Below are 22,957 nucleotides of genomic sequence, written 5' to 3'. Positions count from 1 at the left end.
AAACAGCAGGGCTGGTGGCTTACTGGTGTATGTTTCGTTGGTTTCGGGTAACCTAGACCTCTAGTTAGTTGGCAGGGATTAGTCGCCCTTGGTTGAAGTTTAGTTTCAAGGGCTTGGGTACAGGCCGATACTGAGGTACTGCAGGTGGCACTCTCTCTTATGTAGCAGTGTCCAAAGTTTTTGTTCTCTCATTCTATCTGCTGGTAGGGATACACAACCCACTGGTCTGGAATGATCTGCTATATTACAGGAACAAAACTTAGCAGGTAAGAACCAATTTTCCTTTATGTACTACATATGGAAAGAGAGAAGATCCTTAAGTACCAAGAGATGCAATCAGAAATCATGAAAATGTGTAAGAATGACACAAAATTAGTTTTAATTTTATTGGGTGCCAATGACTTGATAAAAAAAAAAAAAAAGCTTCCAAACAGACTTTGATAGGTTGTTTGTACATTTTACACTCTGAGTTCCAGAAGGAAGCTTTCTTTGGCATAATGTAATAATTAAGAAGAACTTTATAAGTTAATCTGAGAGACTGACATCATTCCCCTGGTTGATAAATGAGATTCATAGTTGTCATGATATGTGTAGACGCTGCTTTTGACAGAAACTGAAAATTAAAACAAACAAAAGAAAAAATTCTTTAAAGAGCTCGATAAGCAAACAGAAAAAACAAGTGCCAAAACCACAAATACAGTGGGACATGCAAAGAGTTACTTCAGCAATCAAATGTAGATCAAACCCTGCCACTGGAATTGCTAAAGAGAGGTGAACTTAAACCTAAAGAAGAGGGATTGATAATTGCAGTGCATGGTAGTGAACTATGGAGAAGATGGTAAAAACAGACAAATACAGGTTCTGTAAAACAGAACTGGAAATGGTTACGTGTCTTGTCGCTGGTTGTGATGTGCAGATGTCAGAAAAGCCTACATACTGAAAGGCACAGAAAGGAGGCACGGGTCATCCACTGGAAACTTATTATTACTGACTTTTTAAAAATTATATTTTATTATTGTTTTGTGTTTTATTATTATGTTAATTTGTTACTCATTTTATGTATGTTTTACTGTACTCTGCTTTGAATTGTAGAATAGCAGGCTATACATTTTTTTATTAAAATTAATATTGCTGTACTAAAAGATCATTGGGATCATGACCATGACCTCCTGCTGAGGAGGATTACTGACCTGCAGAGGAGGGAGCATACTTCGGGGCAGTGATGAAGATATTATCCTGAAGGCTGATCGCCACTTTTTAAATGACTGGGAAGTGTGGCTTCATCTATCTACAGATGCACAACTCTGGCCAAAGGACTCTCTGCAACTGTGGATATGTCTTGAGTTTCTGCTGGTGATGCTCAGTAGGCAGTAACAGGAGCCGACTTTGCAGTGATGCTTGGCACTTTACGCTCACTTTGAGGACCTTGAAACTTGATAGAAGGTTTAGGCTGGATGGTGGGGAGTTGAACAATGGTGGTTTTTTGGGGTGTTGCTGGCTTGTTGACGACTTTCCCAGAACTGAGTTATTCTCTAGCTCTGTGGAAAGTCGGCATTAATTGGGGGAGGGTTGGATTTAATGGCATTGAAGGTGAGGGGGAAATATGGGCTGGGAGAAGTTATATTGGAAGGTTACAGTCTGTTTGGTTGGGGGGGGGGGAGTTTGGATTAAAGGAATGAAAACTTGACAGGGTAGAGGCGAATCGTCATTGCTGTTACATAACTCTTTGAATCTTAATGGGTAAATATGGTTAATTCATTGGCAATTTTTTTTCTCTAAATATGGGGGGATAGGTACACCTATTAAATATAAGAGTTCTGGATTTTTTTTTTTTTCAAGAAACGTGTTGTCGTGGTGGTGCTATTACTGGAAACTCACCTCAGAAAAGGAACTGGGTAGGTCAAGCATTTTCTTCTTCTTATAACATCAAAAATAGGGGTGTATGCATATTGATTCACCTAGCTTTTCCAATACTAGTCACCCAATCCCTAGTGATGTTTCATAGTGTTCTGTCCCCAGCAGTGGTACATGTTTGTATCTGTGTATATTGTAGTTTAACTGTGTTTAGTGCAGTCCTCCCTTCTGAGGATTCTTAATACTGAAACACTGTTTATAACCTATGATAAAAATCTGTGAGCCTTTGCCTTTAAGAGAAGCTCCCTTCCCCCTTCACTTTCTCTCACCATCGGAAGAGCTTGAATCCCACTCAATCTAACTTAAGCTTCCAAGGTGCCTTATAGGCTCAAGGGACTGCCCTTCATGCTCCCCCTGTGTCACATGGTTCTTAAGCTCGCTGCCATTGGACCCTGCCTTCAGCTTGTGGAGGCATTTCCTTTAGCAGCTCTCGACGAGAGTTCAGTTTGCTCTATGCTTGCCTCAGAGTAGCAGCGCTCTGTGATACCCCCTGAAACAGATCGGATTTTACCTTCCCTTTATCGCCTTCTAAAGACTAAATCAGCCTCATATTCTTCATCCTTCTTACCTCTACCATAAACCAACACCTGCAACACAAGAAACTCCCTTCTCCCTTCTCCTACCTTGTCTCCAGTTACCAAAGATTCTTGCCTGGGGCTTGCATTTGAAATGCAACAATTGTAAGTAGAATTTACCTGTACAATAAATAATTTCAACTTACAGAATCTTTATCTTGAGGACTGATTGGAGGGAAAGTTTAGCTGCCTGGATGATAAAACATGGATGTTTTAACTGAGCCAGAACACATAGTTTTGGGACACTCTTTGAGATAAGTTGCTCTAGCTAATATATATGGCCCAAATGAGAATCGGGGAATTTTTTTTAGAAAACTGACAGAAACTGGAGTCCTTTTCTTCCCTCCCATATTTACGGGCCGATACAGTAAAATTGCGGGAGAGCGGGCGAGCAGGCCACTCTCCTGTTCACGATATAGTATTTTAATTTATTTTAATTAGGGCTGGCGGTAAAAAGCGTCCCTAGCGCCTCTTTTTTGATAGGAGCGGCAGCTGTCAGCGGGATTGAGCGTCCGGTTTTCGCCAAGATATTAAGTCGGAGGGTGCACAGAAAAGAAGTTTTTACTGCTTTTCTGTGCACTTTCCCAGTGCCCGGAGAAATTAGCGCCTACCTTTGGGTAGGCGCTAATTTCTGAAAGTAAAATGTGCGGCTTGGCTGCACATTTTACTTTCTGTATCGCACGGGAATACCTAATAGGGCCATCAACATGCATTTGCATGTTGCAGGCACTATTAGGTTCGGGGGGGTTGGATGCGCGTTTTGGACGCGCTATTACCCCTTTCTGAATAAGGGGTAAAGCTAGCGCGTCCAAAACGTGTGTCCAATCGCAGGTTAACAGTGCCCTCCGCTGGAGCGCTCTGTACTGTATCGGCCTGTAAGTCGGAAGAGATTGGAACGCTTGCTTAGACCCTCATAGACAGATCTTCTGGACCATTACAATCAGGCAGTCAGACTAAGGGGCTCTGGTTTCTAATGGAGCTGCTACACTTACTGGATTTTTGATGGATTCAGTACCCCTCAGGCACAGACTTCACCTGCTATATTCCCCTAGACATAATACATACAGCTGAATTATTTTTTTCCTCTGGACAAGTTCCTTTCTCACAATTGCTGGTCCCATGGATTTATTTATTTACTTATACATTTTATATACTGTTGTTCCAAATAAAGATCACAACGGTTTACAAAAGTGGATATATTAACAAACTCCATCTCTGACCATCATTCAGTACTGATGCCACTAGTTTGTTGAAGGTGTCAGATATACAGAGAACATGGAGATTTAACCCTTCCCTGTTGGGACACGCGGCCTTTTGTGAGATGATCATTAATGCTAGTCAGGAATTCCGAGAGGTACATTCAGAGGCAGAACAAAACCCTATCATAATCTGGGAAACGCTTAAAGTGATGCTTAGAGGAAAGATAATCCATTTTGCAGGTCATCTCAAGCATGTCAGGCAGCAGAAAGAGCAGTATTGGCAAATAAGGTCATTAGAAGCTCAGCATCAGTTTACATATTCCAGAATAGTTTTCTGTACTTTGCAAAACGCTAGGAAGGAATTTAAATCAGTCCAGAAGGAGGGGAAAGACAAAATCCTTTTGTTATTCCCACCAAAATTGATATGAACATGAGAATACAGTAGGGGCTGTATTAGCCAAAGATATTAGGAAGATGGTGGCTCATAAACTAATTCACAATATCCATATGAGTAAGGGAAGAATCTTTTGTAAGATCAAGATTATGAATGCTTCTTTTAATGCCTTCTTTGAGGCTTTGTATTCACAGCAAGAAAAATGTACCATGGATGACATAAATAGCTACCGAGGCAGTGTCTATCTCCCTGGTCTCTCTGACAGACAAGTGGGCAAGCTTGCAGCCTCTATAGTCTTAGCATAGATTTATGCTACTATCGTTGGCTTAACTCATGGCAAATGTCCAGGCTAGATGGATTTCACTTAGATTTCTGTAAGAGATTCTAAGGGGTTCATGGGTCCATTGCTGTTGAAGATCTTGGAACACTTGCAACAGTTCCCTGAGATTGACAGCTCTATGTTAGATGCAGCTATTACATTAATCCATAAAAAGGGAAGAGATAATTTGGATCCCAGCTCACACTGGCCTATTTTGCTCCTTAATGGAGATGATAAGATCCTAGCCAAGGTTTTGCAACTTCGGTTAGAGCCTATGATGGAGCATTTGGTGAATGCAGATCAGGCAGGGTTTATAAAGGGAACGCTGCTGTTGTGTCTGTCGAACTCAGACGACTTCGTCCCAAATGCCTCACCTCATTATATGCTTTCTCCACCAGCCTCGGGAAGATGGTGACCGCTGCATCTGTTTGCCGCACTCCCTGGCGTCCCCGGAACGGCTATGGCAAGGCATTCCGCCATGATTCACCTGAGGTCCTCCTAGGGTGCGCATGTGCACGTCACCCACGTCTTTATTCCAGCATTGGCATGAACCTCGGGGCGTCCCCCTCGAGTGACATCACATCATCCGACTTTTTAGGCTGCCCATTTGCTGACTGACTTTGAGTTAGCAAGGATTGGATTTGTCCGGTTTAAGCTGCTCTGCCGCTTCCTGCTGCTGCTGGAAGCTCTCTCAACCCTCCAGGGTTCTACTAACTTGGGTACCCGCTCCTCGGGGGCCCTATGCTTCTTTCCAGGTGCCTATCCAGTATCCAGGTACTCGCTCCTTGAGGGCCTTAGTTGTCTACCTTGGTGCCTGCTACCAATACTTCTACCTGCTGGGAACTCTACCAATACAGCTACAAGAGTGTGAGTAAACTAACATCTACCAGTCTATCTCACCTACAGCTCCTTATTGAAAACCTGCATTGGAGCTCCCTACACCACCATTGTGGGACGGTTCTCCTCAGCTGAGGACCCAAGACTGCTGCTGCAGGAATCTACTCACTACTGCCACCTCTGGTCAACTCTACAAGCTGTACAATAAAGTATATCTCTTTGTTTGTGCTTCCTAGTCTAGCCTGGTACTGCAGTTCCCCGTGGGGCTCCTCCCCATGGGCGTGGCCATCACTGCAGCACCTAAGAATCCACCAAACATCTCAAAACCCTAACAGATTGCTAACTCCATGAATTCGGCTCAGCTCACCGCATTGCAGGCCATTCCAGGCCTGGCCCAGCGAATCTCTGAACAACAGAACTCACTGGATAGCTTGACTGTGGCCTTTAATCTACTGCACTCACAGATGAACGCTTCTACTTCCACATGTAAAGAAGAAACACTGCCAGAAGTGATGGTTAAGACTGTTGTACCTCTCTCTGCTCCTATACGCTTCTCAGGGGAAGCTTGGAGATATAGAGGATTTATCAACCAATGCTGCATGCATTTTGCCCTACAACCTAACCATTTTTCCACAGCTTATGCCAAGACCACATATATCCTGTCTTATCTGGACGGAAGAGCACTGGCTTGGGCCTCTCCGCTGTGGGAGTGCGATGATCCCATCCTGAAGGATCTTACAGATTTAAACAGTTGTAAAAACCCGGTATTTGATGACCCTGCTCAGTACACGACAACAGGATCTACATTGGTTCATCTGAAGCAAGGTAATAAACCTTTACCAGACTTCGCCATGGAATTTAAGACGATGGCTTCAGAGTTAAATTAGGTCTCGAGATGCCTGAAGACACTCTTCGTTGAAGGCCTGAACTCCTGGCTGAAAGACGAACTGGCGTCTCGAGAGATGCCTGAGACCTTAGAGGACCTGATGAAGTTGGCCACAAGAATTGATCACCGACTTCGGGATAAGGTTCAAGAGGTCAGGAGTTCCAGGAGACCTAGCCAGGGAGAAGTCCGAGTCAAAGCCGTATCTAAGCCTATTCAGTCTAATCCTGTTGCTGGCGAAAAAGAATGCAACTAGGCCACAGTCACCTGACTTCTAAAGAGAGAAGAACACGAAAAAGATTGGGCCTCTGCATGTACTGTGGACAAGCTGGCCTTGCTGTACAAACATTTATTTATTTTATTTTATTTATTTAAATTCTTTTAATATACCAATGCTCAAGACCAGGTCTTATCGTACTGGTTTACAATAAACTAGGGGGTAAACCAGTTAACACTGAGAGCGAAAGTTACATTACAACAGGGAATGTGGAACAAGGTTGTTAGAAAAAAAAGGGATAGATTAACAATTTCTAACTGGAGAGCAGTGCGTGTAAGCAGAGAACAATTGCTTACATGGTAAAAATTATATACAATATATACAGAGGAGTCAATTAGTCAAGTTGTATAAGAGCGCAGTTAGCAGAAAACAGTTCCTTTGTGAGGTGGAAAGAGGGCGCAACCGTGGGGTGTTGGTCCGTGTGGGTTACCGTATGGCTTCTTCAAGGATATGCTTGAGCGAACAGCCATGTTTTTAATTTTTTTCTGAATGTGATGTGACAATGTTCCTGGCGGAGATCTGGCGGGAGAGAATTCCAGTGATGCGGACCAGCAGTTGATAGTGCTCGTTTTTCAATGGCGTTGTGTATAGCAGATTTGTTCGGGGGAACCTGGAGGGAGTCTCTGTATGCAGATCTGGTTGGTCTTGTTGAAGAATGTGGTTTGAGGGGTATGGTGAGTTGGAGAGAGGATTGCTGAAAAATGGTTTTGTGAATGATGGTCAGTGTCTTGAAGAGAATTCTGTAGCGGATGGGTAGCCAGTGAAGTATTTTTAGAATCTGTGTGACGTGGTCCATTCGGCGAGAGTTTGTGAGGATCCTGGCTGCAGCGTTCTGCAGCATCTGAAGAGGTTTGGTAGAGGAGGCCGGGAGACCGAGCAGCGGCGCATTACAATAATCAATCTTTGAGAATAGTATGGCTTGAAGAACCGAACGGTAGTCATGAAAGTGTAGGAGAGGTCTTAATGTTTTAGGACCCGTAGTTTGTAAAAGCCTTCTTTAGTGGTGGTGTTAATGAATTTTTTAAGGTTCATTCTGGAGTCTAGGATGGCTCCAAGGTCTCTCACTTGATTTACTAATGGAGTATTTGTAGTGTTGGCTAGAGGGTTATTATCGTTGGGGGAGATGACCAGCAGTTCAGTCTTGAATGTATTGAGAACAAGGCTGAGGCTTGTGAGAAGGAGGTTGATAGCGTGAAGGCAGCTATTCCAATAGTTTAGAGTGTCGGAGATGGGATCCTTGATGGGGATTAGGATCTGCACGTCGTCCGCATAAATGAAATAGGTGAGTTTGAGGTTATTGAGTAGTTGGCATAGCGGGAGAAGATATATGTTGAACAGGGTCGGTGAGAGCGAGGAACCCTGGGGAACTCCTTGCTTGGCCGCTACAGGGGGGAGACTCTTTGTTGATTATTTTTACTTTATAATACCTGTCGCTTAGAAAGGATTTTAACCAAAGGAGTGCAGAACCAGAGATGCCTATTTCCATCAGACGGTTGATGAGGATTGTGTGGTTAACTGTGTCGAATGCTGCCGAGATGTCTAGCAGGGCCAGCAAGTATGATTGACCTTTGTCGAGGCCCATCAGGATGTTGTCCGTAAATGAGAGTAGAAGAGATTCTGTGTTTCTGCGTTTCCTGAATCCGAATTGTGATGGGTGTAGAATGTCATGGGAGTCGAGGTAGTCTGTGAGTCGAGTATTGACAAGTTTTTCCATTATCTTGGCTATGAAAGGTAGGTTGGCAATGGGGCGGAAATTTATGGGGTTGGATGGGTCCAGGTTAGGTTTTTTTTAGTAATGGTTTCAGAGAAGCTGTTTTTAAGGCGTCCGGGACTGTTCCGTGAATGAGGGAATGGTTTATGATGTCAGCCAGAGGTTTGGCGATGGTGTTTGGGATTGTGAGAAGGAATTTGGTCTATTGGGTGCGATGAGGGCTTCATTTTCTTGATGATAGATTCGATTTCCAATGATGATGTAGGATCGAAAGATTCTAGTGATTGTTTGTGTATCGATGGAGCGTGTTTTTGGTCCGGTGGAGGCTGGGAGTTTGAAGTGGGGTTGGCAGATATCAGCGAAATAAGTAAATTTTTTATTTTGTTGTCGAAGAAAACTGCCAACTCAGAGGATTTGTTTTGTGCCTCTTCTTCTGGGATGATCGGTGGAATAGGGGTGGTGAGTGCTGCAACATATGAGAATAGTGTTTTTGGGTCATATAGGAATCCGTGTATTCTTTTGGCGTAGAAGTCCCTTTTGGTACGAAGAATGGTGGCCCTATAGTAGTTCATTGCGGTCTTGTAGGAGGCCAGTGTGGTGGTGGTGGGATCCTTCCACCAGTGTTGTTCTTTATGTTGTAGGTCTTGTTTGAGTTTTCTTAATTCTGAAGAGAACCAGGGTTTTTTGTTAGTATGGGCAGGGTTAATATCTTTGGATGTCAAGGGGCATATTTTATCAGCTGCTGAACGGGTGATAATTAGCCAAGAGTTCATGGCGGTGTCCGCATTTGTGAGGTCCAGGTTAGTTAGGTCCTTGGTGAGAGTGTTGCTGAGAGTTTCCATGGAGCATGGTTTTCTGAATTGGATTGAGGATTTAGGGATGTTGGTGGTCGGTTTTTTCTTTTTGGATAGTTCAGTTTCTATCATCGAGTGATCTGACCAGGGGATGGGGGTACAGGAAGGAGAAGAAGTGGGCGCGATCGTATCATTTGTGAATATTAAGTCTAGCGTGTGTCCTGCCTTGTGCGTGGGTTTGTTAATAATTTGTTTGAAGCCCATGGCCAGGAGGGAAGAGAGGAGGGCTTCGCAGTTGGCGGAGGGAGATGGGGAGTCAACATGAATGTTGAAGTCTCCTAGTAGAATAGCTGTTGAGTTGGTATTGATGTGTTTAGCTACAAGTTCTATGAGAGGCAATGGGTCGGATTCTAGGAGTCCAGGTGGGGCGTAGATGAGACAGATTTGGATCTGGGTGGATCTGAATAAGCCGATTTCAAGTTTGGTCGAAGTTTTAATTGTGTGCTGGGTTAGTCTTAGATCTTTTTTTGCGGCTAGCAGTAATCCTCCCCCTCTTTTTTTAGATCTGGGGATAGAGAAAAAGTCATATAGTTGTGTCGGTAGTTGGTTGATTAGGGGTGTATCCGTGTTTTTCAACCAGGTTTCAGTGAAAGCACACAGGTCCGGTTGGGTGTCCAGGAGGTAGTCATTGAGCAAGTGAGATTTTTTTTGACAGGGATTGGGAGTTGAGGAGGGTTAGTGTGATTAAAGATAGGCCTAGGAATTGGGTTAGAGGGGAAATCATGATGGGAATCAGAGATCTCTTAGAACGTTGTAGCTTGAATAAGGGTGAGTTAACTCTGTTGAGGGATGATAGGGATAGGGAAGGTTTGTATCATGTTGAATTTTGTGAGAGTTGGGATGATAGTTAGCACCAGTGGGGAAGGAGAGGTTACTGGAGGCTAGAAGAACTGGAAGATTGCTTTGGGAGAAATAGGTGCTGGGAGGTAGTTTGGGGGGGGGGGGGGTAGAGGAGATGCTGGAGTGGCTGGAATGAATGCTGGAGTGGCTGGTCGAGAGCTGGAGTGGCTGGATGAACACTGGAGTGGTTGTACGAGAGCTGGAGTGGCTGGAATGAATGGTGGAGCTGCTGGATGAACGCTGGAGTGGTTGTACTAGAGCTGGAGTGGCTGGAATAAGTGATGGAGTGGCTGTATGAGTGCTGGAGTTGCTGGGCGAATGCTTGAGGGGAACTGTTGTATGAGCGCTTAGGATTAGGAGAAGGTGGACTACCAGACGGTGCTAACGTGGGTAGCTTGTGCTTCTGTGGTCCGGTGCACACTAAGGGGCGCACAAAGGGGCAGGCCCCTTTGTTGCGCTCCTTCGGCGCGCGACGCCTGGAACGTTTCAGCCCTTTAAAGGGCTCTGGGGAGCCGAGGGAGACGTCTGGGCTTCCGGGGCGGGCTTACCGGTTCCCTTCCTGGTTTTTTTTCTTTTTCAGGCTTTGTTTTGTTTCCGTCTGCCGTCCGATTTTTATTTTTTCCGTGGCCCTTGTTTTATTTTTTTTATATCTAAAGGATCCGCCTCGGTAGCCTCGCGGGAGGCTTGTTACGAGTCCACCTCCCCTGGCCCCGATGGGCCGACGCCGACCGCGCGGGGAGGGCCGCCCCTAGCCGAGGTAGGGGCGCAGGACGGCGGCACAGGAGGAAAAAGCCCTAACATGCCCTATCTGTCCGTTAAATGGGCGGACCTGACTCTTCTTAGGTCTGACGGCCCCCTGTCCTCCACACGCTCTTCCAGTCTCCTTGATATGCGGACCGCTTGAATACCAGACTCTTGCCCTAGTGGACTCCTGAGCAGGAGAAAACTTTATACTAAAACATCTAGTGAAACATCTGCGGATCCCCACCACTACCATGACGTCTCCGCTATTGCTATCCTCTATCCATGGAGAGCCTTTACTGGGAGAAGTAACCCTACTTACTGAACCAGTAAGTTTAAGGATAGGCGCTCTCCATACAGAGACTATTTCCTTCTTTGTGCTAGAGAAGGCTATGCATCCCCTAGTACTTGGATTACAGTGACTGCAATAGCACATGCCTCAATTCAACTGGGCTACTCTGGAGCTTTCACGTTGGGGTCCAGATTGCCATGGTAAGTGCCGGATGGACGTCTCTCCAATACCCTGCATGCCAACAACCCCGCTGTTACCTGGGTTACCGCCTCAGTATGCATCTTATCAAGATGTATTTTCTAAAGAGGCCGCTGACGTATTACCGCCACATAGATCCTATGACTGCACCATCAACTTGAAACCGAATACTGAACTACTCAAGGGAAGGGTCTATCCCCTCTCTGTGGTAGAAAATAAAGCGATGTCTGAATACATCCAAGAAAATCTTCAAAGGGGTTTCATAAGGCCATCCAAGTCTCCTGCTGGGGCAGGGTTTTTTCTTTGTGGGGAAGAAGGATGGAACCTTACGTCCGTGCATTGATTATCATGGCCTAAACGAGATCATGGTCAAAGACCGCTATCCCTTACCACTCATCTCAGAGCTCTCTGGCAGACTACAGGGAGCCAAGATATTCTCCAAGCTTGATCTTAAAGGAGCATATAACCTTGTTCATATTTGTTCTGACGACGAGAGGAAGACAGCTTTTAATACCAGGGCCGGACACTTTGAGTATTTGGTGATGCCCTTCGGCTTGTTGTGCAACACCCCAGCTGTCTTCCAAAACATGATGAACGACATCCTGTGTGACCTACTCTACCAATGTGTCGTTGTATACCTGGACTACATCTTGATATTCTCTCAAGACCTGAATACCCACAAGCAAGATGTCAAGAAGGTTTTACAGAGACTACAGGAGAACCGTCTATACGCAAAGCTGTCCAAATGCGAATTCCACAAAGATTCTGTACCTTTCTTAGGGTACATAGTGTCAAACAAAGGGTTCCAGATAGATCCTCAAAAGCTTGAGAGCATTCAGAAATGGACTCAACCCACTGGTGTAAAAGCTCTTAGACAATTTCTGGGATTTACAAATTACTACAGAACCTTCATTAAGAATTATTCCTCATAACTGTGCCATTAACAGCTCTGACAAAGAAAGGTGCCAATGTTGCCAATTGGTCTATAGAGGCTGTCATTGCGTTCAAAAGCTGAAGGATGCTTTCTCCAGCAAGCCATGTCTCCATCATCCAGATCCCACATGCCCCTTCAACGTGGAGGTTGACACCTCAGATGTTGGCGTAGGGGCTGTGACTCCAAGATTCTGCGACAATGTTCCTTTTTCTCCAGAATCTTCACGCCGGCAGAAAGGAATTACGGTATTGGAGATAAAGAACTACTGGCGATAAAGATAGCGTTCATGGAGTGGCGACCCTGGCTTGAAGGAGCTCAACATCAAATTAAGATTTTTACAGACCATAAAAACCTAGAATACCTTCACCATGCCCAGCGCCTCAACCATAGACAGGTGAGATGGTCCCTGTTCTTTAACAGGTTTGATTTTGTCTTGAAATACCTACCTGGAGATAAAAACCTCAGAGCGGATGCCCTATCTTGCTCCTTCATATCTGAAGGACGTACCTGATGCTCCGCAACATATCATTGCTCCAGAGAGAGTCATTCTATCTGCTACGCACCCTCTATTGTGTCTAACAACCTCCGGAAGAAACTACTAGCGTGGGCTCATGACTCTAAATTGGCTGGACATCCCAGTCAACGGAGAACCCTGGCGAAGCTACAAAAATACTACTGGTGGCCGTCTATGAAAGAGGACACTTTTGCTTATGTAGCGGCCTGTACCAACTGTGCCAGACAGAAACCTCCGCCCAGACGTCCTTGGGGCCAGCTTCAACACTTGCCAATACCAGACGAGCCCTGGACCCACCACTCTCTGGAGGCAACAATACCATCTGGGTAACAGTGGATCGTTTCTCAAAGATGGCTCACTTTGTGGCGCTTCCTGGCTTACCAACTGCTAGTGAACTTGCAAAGCTTTTCATCAGCCACATTTTCCACCTGCACGGAATGCCTAAACACATAGTCTCAGATAGAGGTGTACAATTCACAGGCAAATTCAGGAAGGCTTTGTGCAAGAAGTTTGATATCACTCTCGACTTCACTTCATCTTACCATCCTCGGTCAAACTGAGAGGATGAACCGTACCCTCAAGCAGTTCCTCCGTGCCTACGTTGGTTCACGTCAGAATGACTGGGCTGAACTGTTACCATGGATCGAGTTTTCCATCAACTCCCATCCAGCAACATCTACTGGATCAACACCATTCGAAGTGGTATATGGACGACTACCTTCACCACCTTTGCCACTTCCGCTGTCAGTGTCGTCCCCGGCAACTCAAGCTACAGCCGATGAGATGCCACAACTTTGGAAAAGACCAAAGAGATGCTCATTAAAGGTGGAATCCAAGCTAAAAGGACTATGATGCTCATCACTGCAAGGCTTCTGACTTCAAGCCTGGTGATAAAGTCTGGCTGTCTACAAAGCACCTTAGACTCAAGCTACCATCAGCTTGCTTTGCTCCACGGTATGTCGGACCTTTTCCCATCCTCTGACGTCTGGGCAACCTCTCTTACAGTCTCAGATTTCCCCCAGCCATGAAGATCCATAACACGTTTCACGTCTCTCTATTGAAACCACTAAATTCTCAACAAATTCAGCACCAAGACACCAGATCCTCCTCCTATTGACGCAGAAGAGGACATCGAGTACAAAGTCGTTGCAATACTTGATGTAAGGAAGAGAGGCAGAGTTTGGGAATACCTCCTGTCATAGGAGGGCTATGGACCAGAAAATAACTCGTGGGAGCCTAAGGCTAATATCATGAACAAAGACATGCTGAATCAGTATCATCGATCGCATCCGAGGATGCGATCGATGATACTGATTCAACATGTAGGGGGTCTGGAGGAGATCCTTTGAAGGGGGTACTGTTGCGTCCGTCTGACTCAGATGGCTTCGTCCCACATACCTCACCTCTATCCACTTTCTCCACCAGCCTCGGGAAGATGGCGATTGCCGCATCTGTTTGCCGCATTCCCCGGCGTCCCCGGAATGGCTATGACAAGGCATTCCACCATGATTCATCTGAGGTCCTCCTAGGGTGCGCGCGCGCACGTCACCCACGTCTTTATTCCAGCGTTGGCGTGAACCTCAGGGGCGTCCCCCTCGAGTGACGTCACATCATTCGGGTATTTAGGCTGCCCATTTGCTGACTGACTTTGAGTTAGCAAGGATTGGATTCTTCCGGACTAAGCTGCTCTGTCGCTTCCTGCTGCTGCTGGAAGCTCTCTCCACTCTCCGGGGTTCTACTAGGTACCCACTCCTCGGGGGCCCTATGCTTCTTTCCAGGAGCCTATCCAGTATCCAGGTACTTGCTCCTCGAGGGCCTGAGTTGTCTACCTTGGTGCCTGCTACCTGCTGGGAACTCTACCAATACATCTACAAGAGTGTGAGTAAACTAATGTCTGTCTCACCTACAGCTCCTTATTGAAAACCTGCATCGGAGCTCCCTTTATCACCATTGTCTGATGGGTCTCCTCAGCCGAGGACACAAGACTGCGGCTGCAGGAATCTACTCACTACTGCCACCTCTAGTCAACTCTACAAGCTGGAGAATAAAGTATATCTCTGTGTTTGTGCATCCGAGTCTAGCCTGGTACTGCAGTTCCCCGCGGGGCTCCTCCAGGTGGGCGTGGCCATCACTGCAACACCTAAGAATCCACCAAACATCTCAAAACCTTAACAGCTGTCTAATACTTGCCGCTTGTTCAATATCATGTCCCTAGCCAAAAGGGACAAGATAGCTACTCCTACTACTTAACATTTCTATAGCACTACATGACATACACAGCATTGAACAAAACATACAAAAAGAAAGATAGCTGGTCTAGTACCTGTACTTGATACTGAGAAGGCATTTAATCGCCTGCGAAATCGCGTTCACTTTAAGTGCTGGAAAAGTGTGGTATTTCTATCCCACCTCATGTTGCACTACTTATTTTCATGGCCGGCACACTCCAGCCAATCATTGTCTTTGGCCCATCTGGACGCCGCTGACTCTTCTCATGACAGGAGGCCACTGAACGCCCTGCGGCAGGATGCTGCCGGCTCTGTTCCTCCCTGTTCCCCTTCGCACATGTGCACGCACCCAACGTTTGGCCTCTTAAAGGGACTGCAGCAGGAAAGACCCTATGGCCCCTGCTGATGATGTCACATCTTCACCCTATTTAAGGGCAACCCTCCCGATGCACCCTGCCTCAGCAACAGGTCTAGCTATAGTAGTAGAGCATGATGCTTGTTCCAGTCTTCATCTACTCAGCATGTTCCTGTCTCACCTGCCTAGTCCGCTCCAGCCCTATCCGTCCTTCTTCCTTGGACAGATACCTGGTTCTGACCTTTGCCTGGACTCTCATTACACCTGATCACTGCCTGCCTTGACCCTTGCCTGGACTCTCGTTCCGCCTGACTGCTGCCTGCCTTGGACCATTACCAGCCTTTTCCAGAGACCTTCGCCTTGTCCTGCTGACTTCGGTACCCAAAAGCTCATCCCTGCCTTCGCCTTCCACACTCCCACCGCCTGTGCGAGTGCTGACACACCTTCCAGCTCCCGGTCAGCCCATTCCTTAGCTACCTGCAATGCCCTGATATGCAGGGCATCCCAAGCAGTGTCAAAAGTTTCCTCAATCAGTGCAGAATGCACTTCCAGCTGCAGGCTCCCCTGTTTCCCAATGACCAAGCCAAGACAACCTATATCCTATTGCAGGGGTCAGGAACCTTTTTGGCTGAGAGAGCCATAAACGCCACATATTTTAAAATGTAATTCCATGAGAGCCATACAATATGTTTAAAACTAAATACAAGTAAATGTGTGCATTTTATGTAAGATCACACTTTTAAAGTACAATAAGTCTCTGAAAATATTACACCAGGCCTTAAGACACCAATACATCTCCTATTAGGAAAACGGACCAAGTCAGGCTGCTATAGAGTCCTACACAGAAACTACACGCCAGCAGAAAACCTCACCTGAATCACGTGCTGTCCCTCACCTAACATAGAATAAAGAGACCAAAACGCATAACAAGAAGCATGCAGAAAAAACTGAATTGGAAACTGCAACAAGCCAGAGTCTCTGTATGCAGTGTAACAAAGGAAAAAAGAAACATCACACATCCTTATAAAACAAATCAAGAAATATAAAATCATCAGCAGTAAAACTGTACTAACAAAAAGAACATATTTCGAAACAGCTGATGAGTGGAATATCCAATAATTAAAAACTCATATAAAACATTTCCAGATACCAACAAAATATTTCAAAATAGCAGACACAAAGATCCAGTAATGAAAAATAATAAGGATACAAAATTTTTTTTGCTCTGCATACCTGGGAACGTTTGATATCCAGGTGTCCTGAGATTGTTCTGAATTAGCAGGAGGTGGGGTGGTTTGCTTGGAACTTTCTCCTCTCTCAGTCACATACCAGCGCTCTCTCTCACACTGGCTCTCAATGACACACCTATACACACATGCTCTCAGTCACTCACATATACAAATGTTTTTTCTCTCTCACTTATATAGGCTCTTAATTACACATTTACACACATGCTGTCTATCTTTTCACGCTTACACACACACAGGCTTTCAATCACATAAATACATGCTGTCTTTTTCTCTCACACACAGACTCTCATTCACATGCTTACAAACATGTCCTCTCTTTCTCTCATTTACACACAGGCTCTCAATCACATACTCACATGCTCCCTCACCTAAATCAGCTCTCAATCACACACAGACACACATGGTCTCTCTCTCTCATTTAAACACAGGCTCTCAATCACATACTCACATGCTCCCTCACCTAAATCAGCTCTCAATCACACAGACACACATGGTCTCTCTCTCTCATTTAAACACAGGCTCTCAATCACATACTCACATGCTCCATCACCTAAACCAGCTGTCAATCAGACACAGACACACATGCTCTCTCTCTTACTTATACACACAGGCTCTTAATCATACATACACATGATCTCTCTCACACACAAAGGATCTCAATCATACACACATACTCTTTCAAACAAACAGGTTTTCAATTACAAACTTACACATACAGGTTCCCAATGGTAAACTTACATTCATGCTCTCTCTCTCACAGGCAGGATCTCAATCACAGACATACTCTCTTTCACATATACAGGCTCTCAATCATTCACATACATGCAATCTCTCACTCACACACACAGGATCTCAAACACACATGCTTGCTCGCTCATTCACACTCTCTCTCCCCCTTCCCCCCCCCACCGGGAACTCGCGGCAGCAGCAGCCTCCTCCCAACGCTAACCTCCTTCATTTTCAGCCCTCGCGGAGGCGAAGGCGGAGTCCCATCGGCCGCGGTTGAAGATTTTCATTTTCCTCCGAGCCGCGCTGCAGTCTTCTTCCCGCGCAGGCACCCGATGCTCTCCACTTCCTCTTCCGGGCCGCGGGAAGAAGAGAGCACCGGCGTGCTCTCTTCTTCCCGCGGCCCGGAAGAGGAAGTGGAGAGCATCGGGTGCCTGCGCGGGAAGACCCGCGCAGGCACCCGATGACTCCAGCGCTGGCACCCGGATGACTCCAGTCGGCGTGCTCTCTTCTCCTCCCCCCCGCGGCCCGGAAGAGGAAGTGGTGAGCATCGGGTGCCTGCGCGGAAGAAGAGACCACGCTAGTGTGGTCTCTTCTTCCCGCGCAGGCACCCGATGCTCTCCACTTCCTCTTCCGGGCCGCGGGGGGGGGGGGGGGAGGAGAAGAGAGCACGCCGGTGCCGCTGACTCCAGCTGTCCTGCCGCGTTCCGCCCGGGCTGACAGCATTTTAAGCCCGGGCGGCGGAGGACCGGGGAGCAGCTGGGTCAGCGGGGAACCGCGAAGTATGGCGACACGTGTCTGCGAGCCAGATGCAGCCCTCAAAAGAGCCATATCTGGCTCGCGAGCCATGGGTTCCCGACCCCTGTCCTATTGGAACAACAAGTGAGGCAATCAAACTTGCCAATACAAAATTATACAAAGTTATCAAATCACAAGAGGAATGTGAGAAAGTGCAAGAGGACATTGCAAAACTGGGAGACTGGGCATGCAAATGGCAAATGAAATTTAATGTGGACAAGTGCAAAGTGATACACTTAGGGAAGAATAACCCAAATTGTAGCTAAATAATGTAAGGTTCCACTTCAGGAGTCACCACTCAGGAAAAGGATCTCGGTGTCATCGTTTGAAAATACGCTGAAATCTTCTGCTCAGTGTGCAGCAGCAGCCACGAAAGCAAATATAATGCTAGGGATTATTAGGAAAGGAATGGAGAATAAAATAGAATATCATAATGCCTCTGTATCTCTCTCTGGTGACCTCATCTTGAGTATTGTGTGCAGTTCTGGTCACCACATCTCAAAAAAGATATAGCAGAATTAGAAAAGGTACAGAGAAAAGTAACCAAAATGATAAAGGGGATTGAACAATTCCCATATGAAGAAAGGCTAAAGAGGATAGGACTTTTTTCAGCTTGGAGAAGAGAAGGCTGAGGGGATATATGATAAGAGGTTTATAAAATAATGAGTGGAATAGAATGAGTAAACGTTAATCAGTTGTTTACTCTTCCAAAAAAGTACAAAGACCAGGGACACACAATGAAGTTACTGGGTAATACATTTAAAAGTAATTGAAAATATTTTTTAATCAAGCATAATTAAACTCTGGAATTTTTTGTCAGAGGATGTGGTGAAAGTTATTAGTGTAGCTACGTTTAAAAAAGATTTGGACAAGGAGAGAGACTCAGTTTGGAGGCAGCTTGGAAAGCGGGAAATATGGAGCAAGTGATCCTTGCTACAGGACAGCAGCAATTGCAGAATGCCCTACAAACTCAAACTGACCAGCAGCAGGTGCTACGAGAACAAGTTATACAGCAAAACACAATACAGACTGCTGTGACAAGGTCACCTCCCTTATCACTGGTTACTAGTTAAGTTAACTCCAGGCTGTTTCCTGAAAAACTTTGAATGTACAGCTCGACTGACAGGCTGTCCAAAAGACAGGTGGACTACCATATCTGGGGAATCACCGGGAGTAGTCAAGATGCCAATCTGGAAGGGAGGGCCACATACCAGGAAGTCAAGACCACCATTCTAGACAGCAGGACTCAACATAGACGCTTACCAAGAGCAATTTCGGCAGGGAGTTCTTCAAGCTGGGGAAAACTCAAGTAATCTATTCCACAGACTCAAAGATGTTACTTGGAAGTGGCTGCGCCCAGAAGGAAAAACCGGAGTGGAGGTACAGTTCCTATACAGCCTAGAACATCCTTTGTGGCAGTGGGTCTCCTGATACCCAAACCTTATGCTTGAAAAGGTACTGGAAGTAGTCCCCCATGGTCCCCAGAGATACCAGTTAACCTGGGTAGAGGACGACTGAGTTCTAAGAGCCAGAGGCCCTGACAACTAGTAGCGCAGATCTGGCAGGACGTTTCACCTCAACCACAAACCTCAGTCAGACCATCATGTTTCATCTCTGGAGAGAGAGGCCATTTTGCCAGAGACTATCCCCGCAGGATAATTTCCTGTTAATTTCATGGCCCCATATTGTAATGTAGATGTACGCAACCAAGAAGTCTCTACATTTGTGATTCCTGTGGAGTAAGATGGCTCTGGAACCCAGGTTTTAGTGGACTCTGGCAGTGTGAAAACGTTATTTTGAAGAGACTTAGTGAAGCAGATCCAGACTAACTATGGGAAAACCATGATCTTGGCGTGTACCCACAGGGCCCAACGGCAGTATCCTACAAGCAAGTACCTCTGAAGACCCCAGTCAGCCAGAACCAAATAAAAGTGGGAGTTCTTCCTTGATTTCCCTACCCTGAAGTGATAGGATGTGACTGTCCTAATTTCAAAATCCTGTGGAAACAGCTCATATTACATTCACCTCAGGCCAACAACGAAGAACTGACATTTCCAGAGCTCTTCCCCTTAGAAGAACCAAACCTGTATCAAAAAGATTCTAAGACTCTTAGATCCCAGAGGCAATGCCGACAGGAAAAATACAGTTATGTAGCTAATTTAATACCTAGCCCCTTGGAGTAGGAAAATGGTAGTGACCAGGGAAGCTTCAGAAAGGCCCAGAGGGAGGATGAGTCCTTTAAGTGGGCCCCGGAGCATATACAGCAGGTAGACAGAAAGTTAGTCCCCGGAGCACAGGTTACAGACCAGGCCTGGATTTATCAATAGGCACACTAAGCCTGTGCCTAGGACAGCAAAAATATGGGGGCATCAGGATGAATGAAGACTTGCTTTCTTCCAGCTGTGTTCAGTCTCTGTCAGCAGAGAACAGCCCTCTGCTTCCTGATCTAACCCTCCATTCCCAGGTAGCAGTCAGGGAACAGGATGAGAGGGAATGAGCCTGGAGCACATATTTTTGTGAGGTCAGAAGGGACTAAATGGAGGTCACGGAGGTGAGGAGAGATGCTGGGGGATATGTCTCTGTGTGAGAGAGATGGGCATGGGGATGAAGGGGGAAAAATTTGTGTTTGTGAGAGATAAGAACTTGGTGCTGGGTGTGTGCATGTCTGACAGGTTAGAGAGGAACTGCAAGGGGGAACAGGACTTGAGCACAGTAGAACCACCATCCTCTTACTGCAATTAAGATTCTTTCCCTCTTGATCTTGAATTCTATCCCCCAGATCCTGGAATCTCTCTTCTTTCATCTGCCTTCTCCCCTGATCTTGGAACCCACCCCCAATGTATCCTACTGCCTTCTCCAGGGCTGGTGCAAGAGTATTTGATGCCCTAGACAACTTACATATTGGTGGCAGCTCCAGCACAATGTTTCCTCTTACCCGTGGCAGTGGCTCCAGCACAGCGCTCATTTCTTTGGTGGGATTGGCTCTGACACAGCACTCCTCTGGGCTTCGCATTGATGAGATTTTGCCAAACCCAAATTTTGGTGATACAAGTGACTGCCTAGTTTGCCTACTAGAACACCAGCTCTGCCCTCCTCACCTTCCTCAATCCCAGAACCTCCTTGCCGATTCCTGATCTTCCCATCTCCAATCCTCCCCTTCCCCAGTACTCTTTTCTTCTTACACTTTTCCCTCCTATTCCCAGCCCTTTTTACCTTCTCCTAGTCTTCCTCCCTTCCTTCCCCCCTTGTCTTCTCTCTGTCCCTGAGATCTCCTCCGTGTACTGATACTTAAAGTTCCTTTGCCTCAACCAATTAAAAAAAAAAAAAAAAAAAAAAAGAAATTATACAGACACAAGCAAGGCTAAAAAATTACTTAATTTGTATAACGTAATATAAAAGAGGGAGATGTTTGCCATTGTGCTTTAGAATTTTCTGATTGCTGCAGCGAATCTACCCTTGAGCTGCTGCGGCAAACTGGGGCTGTACTTTAAACCTCCTGCTGTCTGACTTTATCAGGGGGAGAGGGTGACAGTAGTCATGGTGCCTAGGAGTGGCAAAACCCTAAATCCACCTCCGTTACAGGCTCTTGTCCTTATTTTGTAATGAAAGGGGACCTACTTTACTGAGTCACAAAGGGAAGAGTGGAGGAGGAATTGATAGGACAACCCCTAGTTCCCAAACCATGTCGCCAGAAGGTCACGCATCTAGAGCACAGCCACCTTCTAGGGGGGTCACCTGGGGGAGGAAAAGGCAGAGTTAAAATATTGGCACAGTTCTATTGGCCAGGCCCACATAAATAGGTCCAGTTGTATTGCCCTACCTGCCAACTCACAAGGTCTACTGGTTTAAGGGCAGCATCTCTCATACCAATGCCCATCCTTGAGACCTCTTTTTGAAAGGGTGGGCATTGACCTATTGGGGCCATTAGAGAGATCTACTCAAGGAAATAAGTACATCCTCGTCATTCTAGACTATACCACAAGATATCCAGAGGCAGTACCGCTATGAAATATGAAGATCCTGTCAGTGGCAACTCTCCTAATGGAGGGTTTTTCACAACGTGGGCTGCCTAAGGAGATCCTGACAGATCAGGGGACCCTGTTCATGTCCAAGGTAATGAAACAATTCTGCACATTGCTCAATGTAAAATCTCTGCATACCTTAGTGTAGGTCCCACAGACTGATGGCCTTGTTGAGCACTTCAATCAGATGCCCAAGAAAATGTTGAGGAAATTTGTGGATGAAGATGGCAAGAATTGTGATTCATTGCTACCCTATGTGCTGTTTGCAATCCATGAAGCACCCCAGAGCTTGATGGGGTTTTCCCCTTTTGAGTTACTGTATGGGTGAAGGCCAGGAGGAATCTTGGACATAGCTTGTGAAATGTAGGAAGACAAAGGGAACCCCTGGCAGAATCTCATTGTCTACGTTCTCCAATTGCAGGATTACCTAAAAAAAAGCTGAGGAGGTGGACCGCCTATGCCTAGAGAAGGCTCGGACTACCCAAGCCTGAGGTTACAATTGTCTTGACGGTCCAGAGAATATTTCAGCTGGGGGACTGCGTCCTTGTCCTCCTTCCATCTTTAGAAAGCAAGTTGTTAGCTCATTGGCAAGGACCCTATAAAGCTTTGGAGAAAACAGGGCCTGTGGATTACAAAATAGCCCAATCAGATAAATGAAAGAAATCTCAAATATACTAAGTAAACCTTCTGAAGAAGTGGGCTGCAATGGTGTACAGAGTGGTGCAAGAAGAAGAGTTTCGTCCAGAGGTTGGACCTGAAGTGGAACGAACTCAGATTCCTTTTGACGAGCAGCTGTCCACTGCACAGACAGCTGCCTTAAATCATCTGGTGGAGAAAAACAAGGAGATCTTCTCGAGCCTACCAGGTCATACCCACCTGGGGCAGCATGATATCATTATACTTCCTGGAATTGTTATGTGTCAACAACCATATTGTATTCCTGAGGCCAGGCACAGCGTCATTGAGACCGAAGTGAAGGAGATGCCCTGGCTTGGAGTTAGAGAGGAATCTAATAGTGATTGGTCCTCTCCCATAGTATGTATGCCAAAGCCAGATGGAAGCACAAGGTTCTGCCTTGACTTTAAAAAAGTTAATA

General features: G+C 46.0%; 1 protein-coding gene across 1 annotated transcript in view; it reads right to left on the bottom strand.

The window, feature by feature from the left end:
• Positions 1 to 429: 429 nt before the first annotated feature.
• The window catches only part of LOC115087421 (zinc finger protein 347-like), a 71,928-nt gene continuing 49,400 nt past the window's right edge, over positions 430 to 22,957 (bottom strand). The window contains exon 8 of the mRNA XM_029594605.1: positions 430 to 613. Within this exon, the coding sequence (XP_029450465.1) occupies positions 545 to 613 (69 nt within the window). The 3' untranslated portion in view covers positions 430 to 544. The remainder of the gene's footprint in view (positions 614 to 22,957) is intronic.

This window comes from Rhinatrema bivittatum, chromosome 3 (assembly GCF_901001135.1).
Source record: "Rhinatrema bivittatum chromosome 3, aRhiBiv1.1, whole genome shotgun sequence".
Lineage (NCBI taxonomy): Eukaryota > Metazoa > Chordata > Amphibia > Gymnophiona > Rhinatrematidae > Rhinatrema > Rhinatrema bivittatum.
Note: the sequence above shows the minus strand (reverse complement) of the source record. Positions and strands in the feature narration are given on the sequence as shown.